General features: G+C 35.9%; 1 protein-coding gene across 4 annotated transcripts in view; it reads right to left on the bottom strand.

Moving 5' to 3' along the window:
* Window positions 1–558: 558 nt before the first annotated feature.
* DPY19L3 (dpy-19 like C-mannosyltransferase 3) overlaps window positions 559–19,256 on the bottom strand; it is a 35,909-nt gene continuing 17,211 nt past the window's right edge. For 2 of the 4 annotated variants that reach the window (XM_009814965.2, XM_059824877.1), the window contains 7 exons: window positions 17,847–17,969; window positions 17,399–17,510; window positions 16,780–16,836; window positions 10,973–11,055; window positions 4,363–4,495; window positions 3,858–4,016; window positions 2,183–3,225 (listed from right to left, as the gene is read on the bottom strand). In XM_009814965.2, coding sequence (XP_009813267.2) covers window positions 3,064–3,225; window positions 3,858–4,016; window positions 4,363–4,495; window positions 10,973–11,055; window positions 16,780–16,836; window positions 17,399–17,510; window positions 17,847–17,969 — 829 coding nt within the window. In that variant the 3' untranslated portion in view covers window positions 2,183–3,063. Of the gene's footprint in view, window positions 579–1,876; window positions 3,226–3,857; window positions 4,017–4,362; window positions 4,496–10,972; window positions 11,056–16,779; window positions 16,837–17,398; window positions 17,511–17,846; window positions 17,970–19,256 lie in introns of those variants that run through there. The other 2 variants (XM_059824874.1, XM_059824876.1) reach the window with 2 other exon arrangements.

The raw sequence follows: 19,256 nt of genomic DNA, 5'->3' as shown, positions 1-19,256 counted from the left end.
CTGGGCGTGGATCGTACTTAACACAATTAAACAGTGACGCCACAGCAACCATTTGGAAATAAGGTGCATCAGGATGATGTAGTTCAGGACCAGGTGAAGTTATTTTTTAAAAAAATTGCACATTTTTAATGCAGTGACTACCGAGCACAGCAAGACAAGGGAAGTAGAGAAAATAACTATCAGACAACTAAAACACCACCTACCTCCTGGAAGTCTCAAGCTCCTACACCCAACCTCTGGCAACAGCAAACGTCGCCCTTTTCACCGCCAGCCCCATACCTCAGCCAGCACTGACTGCTCAGCGCTGCTCCGGCCTTCCCCAGCATGCTCTGCTCTGGCGGGCCAGCCTTTAAATCAGGGACAGAGAAGCAGCTGCTCCCTCTTGCTGAGTGCTGTGTTGCTGTCTGTGCTGCTGTCCTCAGAGCTGGTAAGTGCTTTTGTTCCTTGGCATTTTACTGTTTTGAGGAGATTGGTCTTCTGAACGCCATACTACATAGTCACTGAAATACACCCTTCCCTTTAGTATGAAATCCTTCTGATACAGGAACTGTTGGAATTGTTTAAACAAGTGTCAGAAGCTACCTAGGCTTTAAGGACTGTGAACTGCAAGAGTTGTTAAGCAATCTACAAAATACCTTGTATCTAATGGTTCAAACCGCTGGTGTGCTGCTTTGGGGGATGTTTGTGTTGCAAGAAACCACGGTGGTTCTGGATCATGACAGCCCTTGGTTTTTATGCTTTCCCAAGACGAAGGGTAGCTTGGGGTCTATTTTGGTTTTTTAAACAAAAACAAAACAAAAAAATTTGCACTTGGTAGTTTCTACAAAAAGGTTAAATCTCTCCTTTGGCAAGATTAGAGACTATTTTTGAAAAAAGTCTATTTAAAAATAATTACAGTTAGAGTCAGGATGACTTTGTCTCAGCTGTTACCCACAAGTAAATTCTGAAAATGATAGGGTACCACTGGATCTTGGAATCTCTCATTTCAATAAGAGGAAAGTTACTGCACCTTTAAAGAAAGATACAACCACATTTTAAAATAAGACAATCCAGCCTAGACATACTTTACCTTACATGTGCTTGTTTTCAATTACTGTAAGGCACTCATTGAGGAATTCACTGACCCATGCTTTCAGCAAGAACAGGCATGTATCATTACAGGCCTAATTAAAGTTTTAATACTGATTAAAATGTTTTATTATTGTATTATGTTAAACTGCAGTGGTCTCCAACCTCATCAAGGATACAGGCTAGAAATTACTCAGGAGTTTCAGTTGCTCAGTTTAACAACCTAGCTACTGTCAATGTTTGATTTAAATACAGTCTGATTAAAGCACACTTTCCTTTTGTGTTAGCATGAAAGTACGGAAAGATGTTGAACATTGTTTAATGAGTATTTACTGAATATAAAATAGTTTGAGCATGTGACATCTCTATCTCTTCAGTAATTTACCTTAGTACAACTGAAAAGGGAAAACATTTAAATCATTTGGAATGGGAACACAGCTCAGCTGTGAAAGCTAATCTCATTACACATCTTATTAAATTAAATGTGGAGTTTGCTATCACTAGCACTTTAAGCTTCCCATCATTAGAAATTAATTGCAGTGGTAATTATTATAACTGAGTTATTTGCACAGGCCACAAACACTCTTACAGGTGTTCAAATGTTAATTCAACATTGGCCTAGAGGCACTTGATTATTACAATTCTGTTTTTCGTAAGAAACAAATGATCCTAGTGGATGTCTAATTAAAGTTGGAGAGTACTGTTAGACTTTTCAATCAGACAATCTCTAATTTCAATATAAAACCAAAGCAGCGCTAAAACACAGCAAAAGTTGTATGTTATCTACATAGCATTTAGAGAGTCAATGCAATTCACAAAGTTCTAGCTGGTAAAAAGACAAAGGGTACAAACAAATCACAAAATTCTCAGGATTGAGGCCTGTCTTCACTTAATCTTCCAAGTCAATTTAAAATAACTGTAGTCTAATTTTTAGGATAAGAGTAAGGACACAATGATTTTGTGCTAAAATATATAACATTTTGTCTGAAATAATGTAAAGCAAAGCTCTAATACCTGAACGTATTTTAAATACTTAAGTTTCCTGGTGATTTTGGAGATGAATCTTTCTTTTATAAGGTTGGCAGTGTTCAATTTTGGTATCCTACTCCTGGAATTCACATGGGGAGAAAAAGGATCCCCTGTAGTTCAGAAAGCAAATACAGAAAACAGTGTTGTGAGAATCCAAGCTGAGAAATTTGGTTTTTTGTTTGTTCTGAGCATTTTACAAGAATACAAACATGCAACATGTATCAAGCATGCTCCAACCTTTATTCTCATTAGAAATACATAACACTCCATCATTAAATGCTTAACGTTATAAAACAGTATGTTTCGGTATCACTAAAAATGCTGGACAATGATAAAAGTTTTAGTCTTTAAACTTGCTTGCTGATCCTGCACTCACAGATTCTGCAATCACACTCACAAGCTTGGAAATTCGTATCCGCGCACGTTCCCAAAGAATTAAAAAAAGAGGCACTGAAAGAGCACAAGGATCTGTCAAAGAGGATCACATTCTAAGACAAAACCTAATCTTTGTGACTGTTTTAAGGATTCACAAAGATAACACCTACTCAGTATAGGAGTAGTGTGGCCTGCCTTCACTGAATTTCTATCATTTCATGGTAAAAATCCAAACTGCTGAGCAGAACTTCATAGGCTAGCTATTCTGCAGTGGTCATGCAGGCTGCTCATTTTGTGTGTCTTTCAATCAGTTAAAACTGGAAAGCAATTATATCCTAGGTATTCAGAAGGTCAGACTTTATTATCAAAATGGTCCCTGCTAGCATTTATTTATGAATCTATGAAAATTTTGGCAACATCAAGAATGGTATCAAAACTAAACTGTCTAAAAAAAATAAGAATCACAGTAATTAAACAAGAAACCATCAATGTAAAATGTCTTACAAATGTAACATGTTTGTAAACAACTTCTGCATTTTCTAATGTGGGTCCTAGCATTAAAATACTGAACTTGAAGCCACGGTTGAAATGTTATTTATGTTTAGCAAGTTTGTAAACATGGAATGTTTTGTTTTGAAACACTCTAGTGAAGTGTATGGTGTAAGAAGGCAGGTTTTTTTTAATTTCCTCACAGAAGCGAGGATACAACGAAGGTTTCAAATCAGGTTCATTCTCCCCCAAACCATCCATGATCTGTAATGAAATTGAACAGATTTGTGAAATATCTTTAGCCAATTCACAGTTACAGGCAACAACAAGAAACTAAAAACAACCTCAAAAACACATTCAGAGGGTCAGGCTGGCCAGCTTTGTTAACAATGACTGTATGAAACAAGCGGGAAGCTAAACCAGTAAGATTTATAGTATCATGCCTCTACTATGGGTAAAGCTGATTTGTCAGAGGTATGTATCTGCTTCAGGTTACACGGTCTGCTGTGGTTCCATGTTAACCCCAGAGATGCTTGAAAACTCCCCTGACACAGCAAAGTAATAGAACGGTCCACTGCTCCTGAGGGGACTGAAGCTATGAAGTGATTTACGCTCTGAAAGGGAACACTATTTGTGTACTGCTAACCTGAAGCTCATCAGGAAGTGATTACTTACTTTGCCAGTCTGAGTTCCTCCTTTTTCTTATTATCAAATACCATTAAAAGCAAGTAGTGTTCAATTTGGCAATTCTGAGAATGTCTAAAGGCTCCGTTAGATTTTACTTCCCCACTCATGATGAAATTGAAATAACCCAGGCTACTTCAAATCATAATTGTATTTCAAAAAGAAGTCAAGCAAAATGTATTTTCTTTATAAATCTTGTATATAATACTTACATGGCCATTAGCTATATCAAGTAAGTCACGTAACCGACAGCCTCTACTGTGTCTTCTCTCATAACAAATGCTGTCTTCTAGGATCACATAGTCTGTGCCAAAGGATCGCAGTATTCTGTAAACATCTTCAGGAGATCTCTTGGCATAGATCTGATAAATCTATAGAAGAAAACTAAGCTGTAAGACACATTACATTACCACTATTTCTCTGTTCGCTCTTTCATGATTCCTTTATCTTGAACCAGAGAAAGAATTGAGATCCATAATCCATGTGATTTGAATTATGTATTTTAAAAGAAAGTATCTAAATGCTTTATTCAGTAGCCACTTAAGAGTTTCTGTGTCATGGCTACTACGATGTGCAATAGTACTGCTGCTGACTACAAAAATACTGAGTAAAGCATGTGATGTCACTTGCAATGAGCCATTAGAGACTGCATGTGTTTTCCAGAATGGAGGCATGGATATAGATAAGGATTAGCTTAAACAATCGGAGTACTCTTACCTGTTTTGTTCTCTCTCTCAGATTCTTATCCTCATAATGGGGATGATTTGTTAAGGTCCGTCCAGTGCACAGTTTGACTCCTGCTAATAGCTGCATGCTCCCAGCAAACACTGCTGTGTTTGGAGTGTTTGACCTAAACAAATGTTGATAAGTCTGAGGAAGTCTCTGTAGGGGCATTTTTGCATTGCTTGTTACAGATCAGAAGGAAAAAAAAGACTGAAAAAAATATTTTTCTGCCTCTCCCCTATTCAGGGAGCAAACTGTTCAAACAACCGTGTTTTCTTCAAATATGAAGCAGATAAATCACGATAATACTCTCTAACTGCAAATAAAAAATTTACTATGCATTATGAGGAAATTTAGGGAAAACATGATCCCGAAAATTTCAAACTACTTCCATATTTCATATATGTTTTGGGTTCATATAGCCTCTGAATATTTGTAAATTTCTATATCCTAATTCTTTTAATATTTCAAGAAACTTATTGTTTCTTAGATTTGTGTCTAACATATAAGCTATTCTATATAAAATGGATTATTTAATCTGAATGTTAAAGCTGCTTGTTACTGTCCTGGCATTCACCATTCACTTGGAATGAAAAACTTACGTGAGACATTAATCCCCCTATTCTGACAACTGTGGGAGAGAAATTATGAAAAAAGTCACCCCAGCTGCAAAAAGCTGGGGGCGGGGAGGAGGGAATGCAGATGCCAAATAGAAATGCTGTCAAGTATTGTTATTGTGAGCTCATCTGAAATTCAAAGCCAATGTCTAGAATTGTTATCCAAATAGCAGTCTTGGTATCTCAGGATTTGTTTAAGTATCCATAATGAAAAAATGATTTTTTGCTCACCTTACCCCCAACAAGTTTACAACCTAAAATACATGTAAAGACACAACAGAAGGGCATAGCAAAAAGATAAAGTAAAAATGCCAGGCAACAGAGACTACTATAATTAGGCTAATTAAAAATGGTCATAGTATGCTGAAGTGTTTTCTAGCACTTAGTAGGTATATAACCATGAAAAAGTCTATGAAGACAAAAACACCAGAAAGAAGCATACATTAAATCAAGTAAAACGAAATTAGAAAGGAATGTGAATAGTTGCCCAACATCCACATACATGCACTCATGGCACTTAGAGTAGCCAAATAACTGTGACACTTTGGGGTGCACTTTAGGGAGCTTTTGAAACTGCAGCTATGAATTCAGTCGTCTTTAAGCTCCATGATCGGCTTGAAAATGTTAAAAGAAAAGTATTAAATCTTACTTTTGCCTTTCGAGAGATTATGCTTAGCAAATGAATTAATAATTACAAACCCTTCCTCAACATTCTTGCACTGGTACATCAATCTCATCTAGGAAGGACAGAGATAATATTTTTAATAGGCCAGTTTAACTTTACTGATAGACTAGTTTTTCAGCAGTTTATAAAACCAGTTGCATTTTAAAGTTTGAAAATACTTAATATCTTTTAAATTTTTTTTACTTAAAATATTCAAAGCCACAAGTGTCATCAAGTAAATGTTTCATTACAAGAAATGAATTTGTCTTAGAATTTAATATTATGCAAATGTAATAGCCCTCCTGACAGGCTGTCAGCTAGGACTCATCCCTGAAACTGCAGGAAAGCACAATTCTTCAGAGTAAGCTGAAAAGAACATGGACTAGATTCACAGAGGGACCTGGTAGAGCTTAGACACCTAAATGAAAATGATTCTCGAAGCACCTTCAACACGTTTCTGTGTTTATGCCTGGGCTGGGAAACTTCTAGTGTGAAAAGTCTGTTTCTGTGTTTGTTCAAGATTAGTTCAAATTTTGTAATGCTCTGCAGGACTTATGTCCTGACGTGGCCTTATGAAGGCAATCCTGCACCTCTGATTCCTAAAGAGCCCAATATAATGCAAACTCGCAGAATCAAACTTTCTTAAAAAAAACCAAAACACCACAAGCACCAAAGGCAAAACCACAAGAAAACAACAACAAAAAAAACATTCCCAAGAAACAGCCTGCTGCCGCTTCTTACAAAAGAAAGCTAGAGGAAATAGTGATAGTGCCCTTTTTCCATAACTTACTGGTAAAAATGCTTGTCAAAAATGTAGAAGAGGCAGGGTTCAATTCCTCCCCTTTCTAAAAGCATTCACTCTTGCCCAGAAGGGGTGAAATACAGCTGAGTGCATTCTTTGTTTAGCAGGTATTAAGAGTTTTGCCAGCACTTCCTCCTCTTCCTATACCTTAAAAGCAATCCAGTGACCCTTGCTTGCTTTTCAAACAACTGGCTTACGTGTCTTGGTCCTGGATGGAATTCAAAATCAGGTATTCCAGGTGAAGGCAGATGTTTCGCTGAGACTCAGATTTACACGTTTGAAGCCTAGAAAATTATATGCCTTAAGACACATCACTGTTCATATTTTACTGGGACCTGCTCAGGTGGTTCCAGACCAACATGTGCTAGTACCAGAGCTATTGGAGGCACGCTTTACTGGCAATGCCAAGAACACAAACCTGGCACTGGATTTCACTGCTGCGGACAGACACTTGGAAGCTGGAAGGTGATGCTGAGCTTCATGCAATGTCTGCCCTCCTTAACTTCATCTTAAAGAACTTCAGCTGGTGGCCGTAACCGAATGTCTATCTTCTGAAACAGCCACTAGAGGGGGACGTGACAATTAACTGGTATTTTTCAGGTACAGGAGGATTCCTACATTTCATGCAAGCATCCTTCTCCAGTACTCCTGCCTGGGTCAGACACTAACTGCTGTGGTCTGTATCCAAGGCAGCTAATGTGCTTCAAACCACTGAATGACACTTCTCTATTATAGAAAAACGAAGCAATTTTTACAAATGTCTGAACAAATGATGTATAAAATGAAAGGATAATTTGTTTTTACAGCTTTCTGCCAAGCTCCGTACCACACTGCCCAACCTGCAAACAATTTATTCTGTATGAAATGTCACTAAATAATGACAAGGACTTACAGGTCAAACTGATTTACATTAAATAATTTAAATGTCATTTCAAGCAGACCTGATGGGATTTTGAACAAATAATCTCATTTATTTTTGAAGCTCTAAGCTTTCAACAAGTTAATTACAGCTGAACTAATGGGTAAACTAAGCACCATAATATATTGTATGAAGCTTTTCTTTACCTACACTTAAGAATTTAGAGAATTATATAAATACTAAAGAATAACTCTTTAAAAATAAAAGGGTTTTACAGGAAGTACTTGCATAGACTTTAAAAGTGGTGGTAATTCCTTCTCTTAAGTTGTTAAAGAATTATTGTCAGTTGGTTTTAAGGAAGCCCTACAGAAATGGCCAGTCTCAGACTATTCCTTTACCCAGTGCCTGGGTGTGATATGAATCTACAAAGCAAAGTGTTTTGAGAAAAGAAGATGCTGAAAAGGGGTTCTCAAATATGCCACGTTAGATTCTCTTTTTTTTTTTCTTTAAAAGAAAGTCTTTTTATTTGCAGAATGCTATATTAAAATATTACAGGTTTAGCTGCAAATAATAGGCAGTAAAGCACATTCAATCAAACTGTCATGGTTCTTTTTTTTCCCTCTGGTTTGGAAAGACTGAAAATTGCAAAAATGGGAAACGACAGCCACAAAGGAAGAGCAACAAGATGCATTTTTGTTAGTCCCAGCCTCAATTTTATGCATGCATGTTTTGTTCACATAAAGGAGTGCACCTACACAGTTGGTATAAACCTAGTTCTCAGGCATTATCAAGTTCATGCCTGAATTTTACTGACAAATCAGTCAATGACAAAGGATAAGCCCAAGAATTTAAGAACAATAATTAAAAAAAAAAGTGTAATATTGCCTTTAAAGTCTGGAATATGTGTTGATTTCAGCGTGATTACCCTTGAAAATCAGGCATGTAAGTAAGAGTGAAGAGTTAAAATTTATAGCTGGCTTGAAATTAAAATATAGCCATTAATATAGATTACTAAATGAAAGAACCACCATTGAAACATGGGTATTCCATTTTTGTAACCTTAGGAGCTTTTTAGAAATTAGTGGGGTTTCCATCAATAGAAAAATTTGCCTGTTTGTCCCCCACACCTGATTTAAATACAGTTGACATAACTATGCACTGCCAAATCACAGTCTCAGTTAACTTTTCCACTGTTTTGGCTGTTGTCTGAGATTTCTAAGAAGTTTTTCTATGATTTTTGGTAACTGCTTATAAAATATTCCACAATTCTAGACAGGTTTCCCCTTTAAAGGCAGAAGACATTGCTTCTTAAACACTTACCAGAAGTAAACAGAGTAGGGAAGTTCACGCTATTGATTTGCTCATTCTACTGATATTCTTCCCCATCTCACAAATGAGCATGTTGTTCCTGTTGTCTTAGGGAGAAAGACCAAAACTAAGAATTTTAATATACCTCCCATCTGGGAACACAGCTGTGAACTATCCCTGGGTCATTGGCAGGACCTTCTTGACTTTTTTTTTTTAAAGCTGAGAAAATGAGGTGATGGGTAGGAAAAAGCAAGAGACCGGGATATGCAAGATCATTATGTAAAAGAACTGCGCTCTGCAATAGATGCAGTCCAATAATATGCAGTAACTTTACTGTAAAGATATAAACCAGTATATCTTCCCGAAAACACTATGGTAATTTTAGTAAGAGGAAGAGTAAAAAATACATCTGCAGACACTTCACAGTGGACAGACTAAATAGTTGGCTATTATTCAGATTGTATTTTTGGACAAGTTAATACGCATTTAGATCTAAGCAGATAGAAAGGTTTTCTTGTTGCGGAGAGATTGCAAGACAGATGAGGTATTCCTAATGCACTGCTATACATGACAAATTAGAGCTTCTTATACTGAGTTTTAATAATGAATTATTAGTTCCTGACACTAACCTTGACAGATCATTAACTAAAGCAGAACTATCAAGTGTTAGTATAGTAAAATGTTTTTTCTTACACATCAAAACTGAAGAAAACCTGTCCCACTTCGAGAAACTTACCATAAATTTTGTTGACTTGTATTTAAAGCATAGATAATTAACTCCTCTTTACAGGACTAATATTTCTAAACACAATAAATTCTAAGTAGAAAATTTCCCTCTGTAATTGTCTGTCATGACTTAAAATGAAAAGAGGACAAGCACCAGTTTAGCATTCTCAGCACTAAGAACATGTGAAAAATTATTCTCATCGGATCCAGTCAAATCCAGTTCATGGCTGGGAATAACTCCACATGCATATTTTATGTATAAATCTATATATAACTCTATATACTGCACACAGGAGACCTGAACTATCAGACATTTGCCATCTTTTAATAAAACAGTAGTGCTAAATGGAACTGGCTGTTAAACATCAGTCACAAAAACGTGTCAATATGGCTGCAAAGATTCTAAATAATGGAAAAAACCATGGCCTGCTTTCAAAATAAATCAGTGAAGGCTTGTAATATATTTTACTTCTGAATTACTCCTTCTAGTTTATGGATTAAAGAAATACAACATTATAGAGTGTAAATATGTTGCTATGAGTAGAATAGGCTAGAAGTCTGGTTTCACTGAAGTTCATTGCATATGAAAACGCAATACAGAGCTCCAAGGAAATACTTCAAATAGCTCAATGTTAAATGTAGTAAATTTAGATTTACTTTCAGAATGTTTTCCTCCAGAACATGAAACTGATTTTTTAAAAAAAAAAATCTCTGTCAGAGTTCAAAAAAAATACAAGTCCTAGGAATATCTCTGTTCAGAACTTAACCTGAAAGTTTTTAGTGGTTACTGTATGTTAATAGAGAACATATCCCTTAAATTCACAGTCCTCCAGAAAACATCCTACCTGGCCCTTTTTCTGAGGATCTTCTACATGCAGTATTCCAAACTGTTTCCACCTAAAAAATACCTTCCTATGCTCTGTGAGAAAGCAGAAGTGATGAGGTAGGGTTGGGATGATTAACTCATACTCCTGAGACTTTGCACTTACGCTTAGCCATGGCAAGTTCAAGTTCAATTATAAATATTTTGTTTACAGTTTAGAACATACTTTGGGATTAATTCTAATAAGTAGAAAACAATTTATAGTAAGTAGAAAACAATTTCTAATAAGTAGAAACAATTTAGATTATTTTAAAGTTCAGGAAACATGTAGAGTACAGATTTTCCATCCCTACAACTGTACATCCAAGCTTTTTAAAATTATAAAGTTGAAAATAGAAGGACACCAGGTTGGGGGGAAAAATAAAAATAAATTTATTTCACTGCAAAGGTCTATTAATGTAAAGAGGTAGCTATAATATGGAAGAAGCTTGACACTTCCAAATTTACCTCTTTCGGCTGGGAAAGCTACGTGTACTTATGGGAACAAACGGAGTCAACTGGTTCCCTGATGCACATGCAATACAGCAGCATGATACTGAAAGAGAGCAGTCTGGGGGACTTTGCATATAGCTGTTCTCCACAGCCCTTAATATGCTAACCTCTTGATAGCCCATTCATCCTTAACTATCTCCATGGGTCACCAGAGTTCACTGATGAGCTGTGACAAATAAGGAGAACACTATAACTAAGAACATTAGATCTACAGAAATAGCATTTAACTTAAACAGAGAAAAAATCCTCTTACTTAATCCAGTTCATCAGCTCCACAGTGTCTGGGTCATAGAATTCTCTCAGCTCTGACAGTTCATCCATTATTCCTGGCCAGAACTATAATGAAAACAAAATAAAACAAACTGAAGACAGAATGAACAAAACAAGTTCTGGATGGTGAAACATACTATTTCCTCTTAGCTGGTAACTGATCTTGTCCAGCCCATGGATAAGTCGCAAGACATAAGCGTATCTACCCTTCTTATGAAGGACAGGTGGCTGTCATTGCAGTATGAATACAAAGCTTCAGAGTTTGAGATCTGCAGCTCCTGCCAGATGACCAGAAGGAACAGAATTACCCGTTGTGGTGAGCCTGAGAAGAACAGCTTTTCTCAGATGCACATCTCACTGGAGGTTTCCAGAACTCTATTAGTTAAGATCAATTTGTATCTTAAAATCGATGGGAAACTAGAAGTTGCAACCAAATACGACTTTTGTACATTGTATCTACTTTACAAGGGAACAATTTCAGTTCCTCGGACTAGAGGATGAATGTTAATTTTTTAAGTTGTTTCTTAACAGACCAAGCTTTAAGAAAAGGAACAAGATAAAGAGGCATCATATAACAGTTTGATGTGTAACAGCCAAGCTATTAAATAATGCCTAGGACTGCAGGAGAAGGAAAGGCCCCAGGAATTAACATTAAGTTTGGAAAGGCAACTTACAACTAAATAAAAAAAAAAGGTAGGAAATCTGTATCGGAAGTTAAAATCATTAAATGTGCTGTGGATGTCATTAATGGCATTTCAGAAGTTTGAATTAAGAGAACCAATGAAGGAAAAAAGAAAAGTAAGACTGAATGGCAATATCCAATATTGGGGGAGAAACATTTCAAAATTTACTGAAGACGAATACATAAATCAAATCTGGAGGAGAGAAATAAGGATTGAAATTGATTCTGAAAAGCTTAACTCTCCCCCAAAAAAGTCAACAGAACAAAGATTTATTTAAGAGTTTCTTGTTGTTTAAGCTAGCGAACATTCAAGAACAAAAGGGAGCAATTAAGAAAGGTAACAATGCTAATGACTAACTGTTTTGCATCAGTCTTTACTACAGAGGATGTTATGGTGAAACCTATTCCAAACCTGCTTTCTTTAGATAATAAGGATTGCTGGCTTGTGAAGTGAAATGTCACAGGAAAAAGCGTAAGAAAACCCACCTGATGATCTAAAAAGCCATAAATCATCCAATTTAGATAATATTCATCCAAGAGTTCAGAAGGAATTTGAATGTGAGGCTGCTGAGCTACTTAGCAAAAATATGCATTCTTTCACTAGAACTGTAATTATGTAGGAGGACTGGGGAGCAGGAGATATAATTGGCCCAATTAAGATACTTACTAGTTTAATTGTTTATACATTTGTTAAAGTGACACTGGCTGGTAGATTGATAAACATCTAAAAGATAGTTATGGCAGTATCACAACCTTACAGTTTTGGGAAGTACAGTAGTATGATCATAGACATACTTCTGGTCTTCAGAGGATCTCTTGAGAGATTAGTAGATAAAATAAGCAGTTGTGAAATGAGACTGTAGAGTCTCCTAATGAATCAAAATTTCCTCTCTCCATTACTAAACTACCCTGGATAGCTAAATATTTTGAGAGCTTGGAGTCCTTCAGGGTGGAGACAGAAGGAAATGGGTTCTGCTTTGCTTCTAGATCATGCTGCAAACCTGCCCTGCAATCTACTGAGAATCGAATGACACTGTGCTATCTACTGAATGCTGGGACTATTATATGGCATTAACTAATCTATACAGATTTTCAAGTCACAGTGTCATACTACTGCAACTTTTGAGTACCAGCAGTTTTCAGTAAAGGAAAATTTTGGTAGTAGGTCTTGCTACTACTGAATTTAAAAAAAGAATTCTGAGGTAGCAAAAGTTTCAGGTAACACTACATTTAATTAGTCAAGCCAAGAGGAAACTGAGGAACTTCAGGAGTTCCAAATACAACAGAATAACAATGACCAAGTAAAAAGTAAAGCATACAAAAATATGGACCAATAACACTGATATAACAACTTTGTCTTGTAAATCAAGTATATGTCAGATTGAGAAAAAGTGTACTGTGACACAAGGAATGGATAAAAAGAATAGATGGAGTATATCAGGGATGTAACAAACTGTTCAGAATGAGGGGTACGTAAAAGAGGTTTCCAACTTATAACACGCTTGTCTCTGGGGTCAAAGCCTTCAAGAAAAGAAGCCTGTTGTCAAGTGGCTTAAATTAGCAACACGGGGATTTCGTTCTCGACTGGAAAAATCTTAGGACTTGTAATTTCCAAAAGGCTTAAAATCCACTTGCATAGGTAAACGTAATATGACATGTTATTGCTGACTTGCATCAAAACCGAAAAGAAAGCCAAGAAAATAGAAAGGTGGCATACTCTAAACTGATAATGGCGAATATTTTTCCTAAGGTATATAATCACTCATTGAAAAGTATCACTAAGACCTAGAATCTACAAAAATAAGCGAAATAATAAACTCTGAACTTGATGACAAGACTACAGAAAGAAATTGAATTATTAGGAGATTTGGGTAATACAGTTGTTATTTGTTCCCCCACCCTAGCTCCTTGGTGGATGTAAGACAAATTTTTAACTTTCAGGAGTAAAATCAAGTCTTTTGTGAGTGAAAACATTATCCCAACTCTCTATACTGTAGAAAGATTTCAGCTTTCTCTTTCACATTTGTTATCCCTCTGGCTCATGATCATGAATTTCATCCAGTATAACAATGCTTAAGTTTCTTATTGAATGTCTGGAGTGCTTTGGGATTTCAGTGTACTTTGATTTATTAATAGTTGCTATCCCCAAATAAATTTATATATTGAGGATACACACTTGACAATTCTTAACTGAATGGCTGTAATGAGAACCCAGAGATTTTTAAAAGCTTGCAGCTTTTCCCACAATCTATCTTTTTCATTCTAGCTAGAAAGCCCAGAGTTAGACAACTGTGCTAGCCACAAACTTGGAGCTGCGGAACACTCCACTGATGATTATGGGAGTTCAGTACTTCTCAAATACAAGGACACCTGTTTTGAATTCAAAAAGTATAAGCATTCATTCTTTGGCCTCTGAGTGTAAGTGAAAAGCAAGTACCACTACATTATTTATAGTCACTGTTGGCCTAAGAATGAAAATTAAGAATCTCCTTAGAGAAACAGGATTAGATATTACGAATAGAAATAAACATGGCATTTTCTTTTGTCATTTCTTCTACTGTCAAACTTACAAACTTTAGGTTTAAAGGATAAATACATACAGTACATACAGGGAGTTCTTCAGTATAGCAGAAGACTGCTCAGATCATTGGTGTGTGTTGCGCTATGTGCTGCAATAAATGTGTATGTTTGGAGCAAAAGGACTTGGCCATGATGCAGATAAAAACGCAGTTTGAGAAATTATATGAACGGATAGCTCACTACAAAGAAAAAAAAAATCAAGATTATTTGGCAAAACCAGGAACTATAGACTTGCTGAAGCTCAGGAACTAATTTTAAGTACCAACAATTTATTTAGGAATGACTGACGTACAAACACGAATTAATGGGTATTATTCTGTTGAGCAGTTAAAAGCAATGGACACAATATAGCTGAAATCTACCTAGAAAGACTATGAAGTGAAACATAAATAGTATTTAGTACTGCATTACATACATGTTGTGTTACCTGCAGCACAGCTAAAGTATGCACTTTATCTAAAAGATGTTTCCGCTATACTAATGATGAAAACTTGTGTAAATAGAAATATAGATGTCTTACTGGCCTCAAAACATACTGTACCTGAAATCTGAAAGATAGCTAGCATTGTAGCTGCATCTGTATCTCAATAAATCATTGTTCAAGTGACGTATTTGGGACTGTAGTAACCACATGCCTCAAAAGAAGCTTTCATTAGCTTATACAGGATTAGGCTAATAATCACATAAAACTCCTATTTTGAGGAATGACACTGAAGAATAGTTCTTCTGACAAACGTAACCATAACAGGTAATGAAATACAAACTGTCCTACTATTAGTTCAAGAAAACTAGCCATGATGACCAGTTAACTTTGTGGTGAATATGCAAGCTGCTCATACAATCTGAGCAGTCCAGTGCATGAACAGATAAATTCTTATCTGGCAAGGAGAAAGATAAGTAAGTCTCTGTTATCAAAATCTACTTGCACTGTTGGTTTGTTTCTAAAGGTTTTAGAGAGAGAACATATAAACACATCCTCACAGAAGCAATGGATACTTTCTGGTTCTCACTCTGTGAGAATTTTTATTCTGACCATTGCCGGGGAATCTGGTGACAAGTTTTATCTGTCAGGTAGGCTTCTTTCCTGAAGGCTCACTAACTCTTACAGCTTTGCAGAAAAGACACACACACAAAGATATCCACTCCTCTGGTAGCTGAACTGCAAGAATTGACTTAAGACAAAAAAATACTGAGAGGTGATGTATTTCTTTATTCCCACTGAACACTTTGAAAAATGTTAGTTTTAATATCAATAAAAATTATCTCCTATATTTAGAAGAAACACAAAAATGATGCTTTTCAGGCAGAGTGAGCACAACTAATGACTGATCTAAAGCCTATGAAAATCAGTGACTTCTGTTGACTTCAGAACTGAATCTGACAGAATTTAGGAACTTCACAATCTGCTCATGAAGACTGGGAGGAAAATAATGCCTAGTTGATCTATCACATTAGACTATCCACTAGAATGTCATGCTCTTGGCATCACCCATGTCAAAAGAAATGGCATGATTTCTATAATTTTCAGAGATGATGAAAATGGTAAATGACTTCCCTAACCACCATACCAATGGAAAAAAAAAATCCTAAAAAGTTCTCTAGCAGAATAAGAAGAAAATTTAAGTGGAATTCATCAGTGTAAGTTTACTAAACAAACTGTTAAGAGTATTTTTTGACTTTTTGCTTCACTGTTTTAAAGGGGAAAACAGACTTCCAGAGTGAACTCTAATAGCAGCTTTCTTAACTGTTATGCTTTACTACTGCCTTTTTAACCTCAATAATGAAATTCATCTTGGGTTTCTCTGAAGGCAGTTATTTAACAGAAGTATTCTCCTCTCACACTAGGTACTCCAGAAATAACTTCTCCATCAAAGTAGCATCTGAATTTTTTGTCTTTGTAAACACAGATTAAAAGATGGGTATGCCCATTAAATTAATGTTCTAAATCTCACTGCTATGACAGACTGACAGACTAATAATCTTGTACATGTTGTTATTTTAAATATGTTTTATGTATTTACATTTAAACATTTGACCATAATAAAAACTTGTTTCTGGGACAGACTGAAGACGATATAAATACTTGACTAGTTTAACAATTCTGTACTTTAAAACATGTGAGATGAGGCGTAGCAGTATAGAACGTTATGATTATTTCTGCTCCTACAATGAATCGTTACACAATTTAACAATCTGTATCTTACCTGCAACTTAGTTAAAACCAGAACAGACAACTTACATTTCCATAAAATTATGCATTTAAATAACACCTGGTAACTTACACATACAATCAGACAAACATTTGTATCTATGAACAACTACTTTGGACCAAATGAGCCCAGCTGATCCTTTGCATACAATTTCATATACATAAAGGTACTTGCACTTCAGGTAGTCTATCCCAATTTTTAAAATTCAGCTACAAATCTTGTATGTAATTATTTATAAAAAACCATCCCTTTATGAGAAAAGAAAAATTCCATGCAACTAAAAAAATACCAAAACATTGAGGAAAAAAAATTTCTTACCTTATATGAAATGTATAGTAAGGTAATTATTGGTATAGAATACTTAATCACATGGGTCTAAGAGAAATTGCAAAAAAAAAAAAAATATCAGTTATTGAGATGATACATTTATTTGGATAGATTTAATTTTTAATGTATTGATATCTAACATTTATCATGTGGTGGAATTTACAGAGTTTGACCATATTCTGATTTGGTTTTCAAGTAAAACCCTTTTTACAGACCCATCACAAATGACGGATTTATATCTATATACTTAAATCTGTCTTCTACAAAGTGGAAAACACTGTATCATCCAGTATAATAGACTGTAAAGGTCTTCTCAGACCACTGATAATTTCTTAATATGGTGACTAAGACTTTTTTAGTAAAATTGTGGTTATTCTTCATAGCCACATCTATATTGCCATCTAGTGTATTCAAATGGAATTGTTTAATATATAAACCACTAGAAAATCCATTTTACTTACTAAATTTATACAAATGTACTTCAGAGATACCCAGTTTAAGAGGACTACAAACAATATTAATTTCAGATGTGTTATAATTCTGAGTGTTGATTTGGTTTAGAAATGGAGCAAAACCACATTTAATGAAATGCTGTAGGTATAGGGCTAACCCTCTGTGATGTGTAGATATGAATACCCTTCAGGATAAGTTTCCATACTTCCGTACTGCACAGGCCAAAAGATGCAAATACACACATGTGGGATGTCCAGAGGTACTTCATTCTGGAAGAATACAGACAAGTTTTTGCTGATCATCTGGAGCTCTGCTAAGCTGTGTTGATGAGAGCAGTTATGTTACTGGATTTCTAAACACAGTTTTATTGGACTTTCAGGACTCTGAAACAACTGAGTAAAAGACTGACTGTGCACTTTGCTATGTGCTCGAGAACATATCTGCTCCCAAACTTCCAAACATTCTTTTTGGCAGAATTTTGGGAAATGCCTCAGTCTACAGCAGAAACACACCAAAGAGAGAAAGAAGGTTTATGATCCTATCAGTTTGTGGTCAGCATACCAAATCATCTAAAAAAGCCATTAGTAGAATTTAAAAAAATATACCTCATTGTGCTTAATGCCAGACATCCAAAAAGAACTGTGTGAATTAAGTTGTAAGCAGCATCAGGCTTCAGCGTTATTGTGCATTCTTCCATTTTTTCCATGAACTGGACTTGATTTGAACCACTAATTGAACAGAAGAAATAAGAAGTGTTATATTAAGTTCTGTAACATATTTCACACAGCCGTCTGTGTTTTAAAAAGCATCTAATCCTTGTGATGCTAAAGAGCAATACTACTGCTATCAGTCCACAATCTTCTATTGTATCTATGATATAATTAAGCCTGATAGCACCAACTTGATGCAGCATCAGGTATTTATTTTCATGTCTAGTTTTCTGGAAATACAAGGGGTTTAAACAAGCTGGTTTAGAATGAGATAAAATTGTTTACAGGAAGGTATGCTTGGTTTATTGCTTGAAGCAGCTACCCCCACAGGGTTCACAGGGCTTTTGATGAGAGCGAAGAACTTAACTGTGCTTTGTGGGGTTGTGCTGGTATATCTGGATGCTACTAGATTGGAAGTAAATTTACAGAAAAGAAGTGCTGAAGGGACTGGTTATTGCTTGATGTGGCTAGTCTTATGAATGTATGTGGAGGGCTGATCAGAAAGAAGCTGCTTAAATGTGTATGTGTTTACCCTGCTTTTTCGGGTGGGAGATAATTGAGATAACTGGGCAGTGTTAAAAATTAGGGTAACGTTTGGGATTACATTTAGGATTACAGAAAATAGGGGCTGCAGAGTCTTTTGTTTGTTTTTACAACTGATTGATGCAGTAAGTTTAAGAGGCTGGTTGAATAGTACCAAAATGCCTTACAGATGACTATGACTTCACCATTATCACAACATAGTTTCAGAGCGTCTTAGATCCTCTCCCTCTGCCCCTCTCTCTCCCCCTTTTATCCTGTTTTACATAAAATCTATGATGAGTGGCATTAGTTACATGGCACTACTTGAATTTTTGCTTAACCAAGTTTTACATCATCCCTTCTAACTTTTGCTCAGGTTGTAAATGCAAAACGGAGATGTCTATAATGAACCATTTACTTTTTTTTTTTAAAATAGCAGTTCAGTACTAATTTTTTTTCTAGTGTTCTGTAAATACCTCCAAATTCTACAGATTAGCTACAGGAACTGGCAGCAGTGATTAACAGTTGCAGTCCTCCACTCCTGTTTCTTCACACAGATCACAGGAAGTTCAGCACAGACTATCCTTGCTCATTTCTGGGCAGTTTGAGGATACCACCAGGGAAATCTTTGATTGGGAGTGCTTTGCACAGGGAAAAGGGGATGAACTAAACAAACTAACGTTATTTTCTCTAAATGCACCCTTCCCCTCCCCCTCAAAAAACCCAACCAACCTTACACATACTGCAAAACTTCAACAGGAAAGAAAAGAGCTTGAAGGAATC

This window comes from Gavia stellata, chromosome 15 (assembly GCF_030936135.1).
Source record: "Gavia stellata isolate bGavSte3 chromosome 15, bGavSte3.hap2, whole genome shotgun sequence".
Classification (NCBI taxonomy): Eukaryota; Metazoa; Chordata; class Aves; order Gaviiformes; family Gaviidae; genus Gavia; species Gavia stellata.
This window is presented reverse-complemented; position numbering and strand designations above follow the sequence as displayed.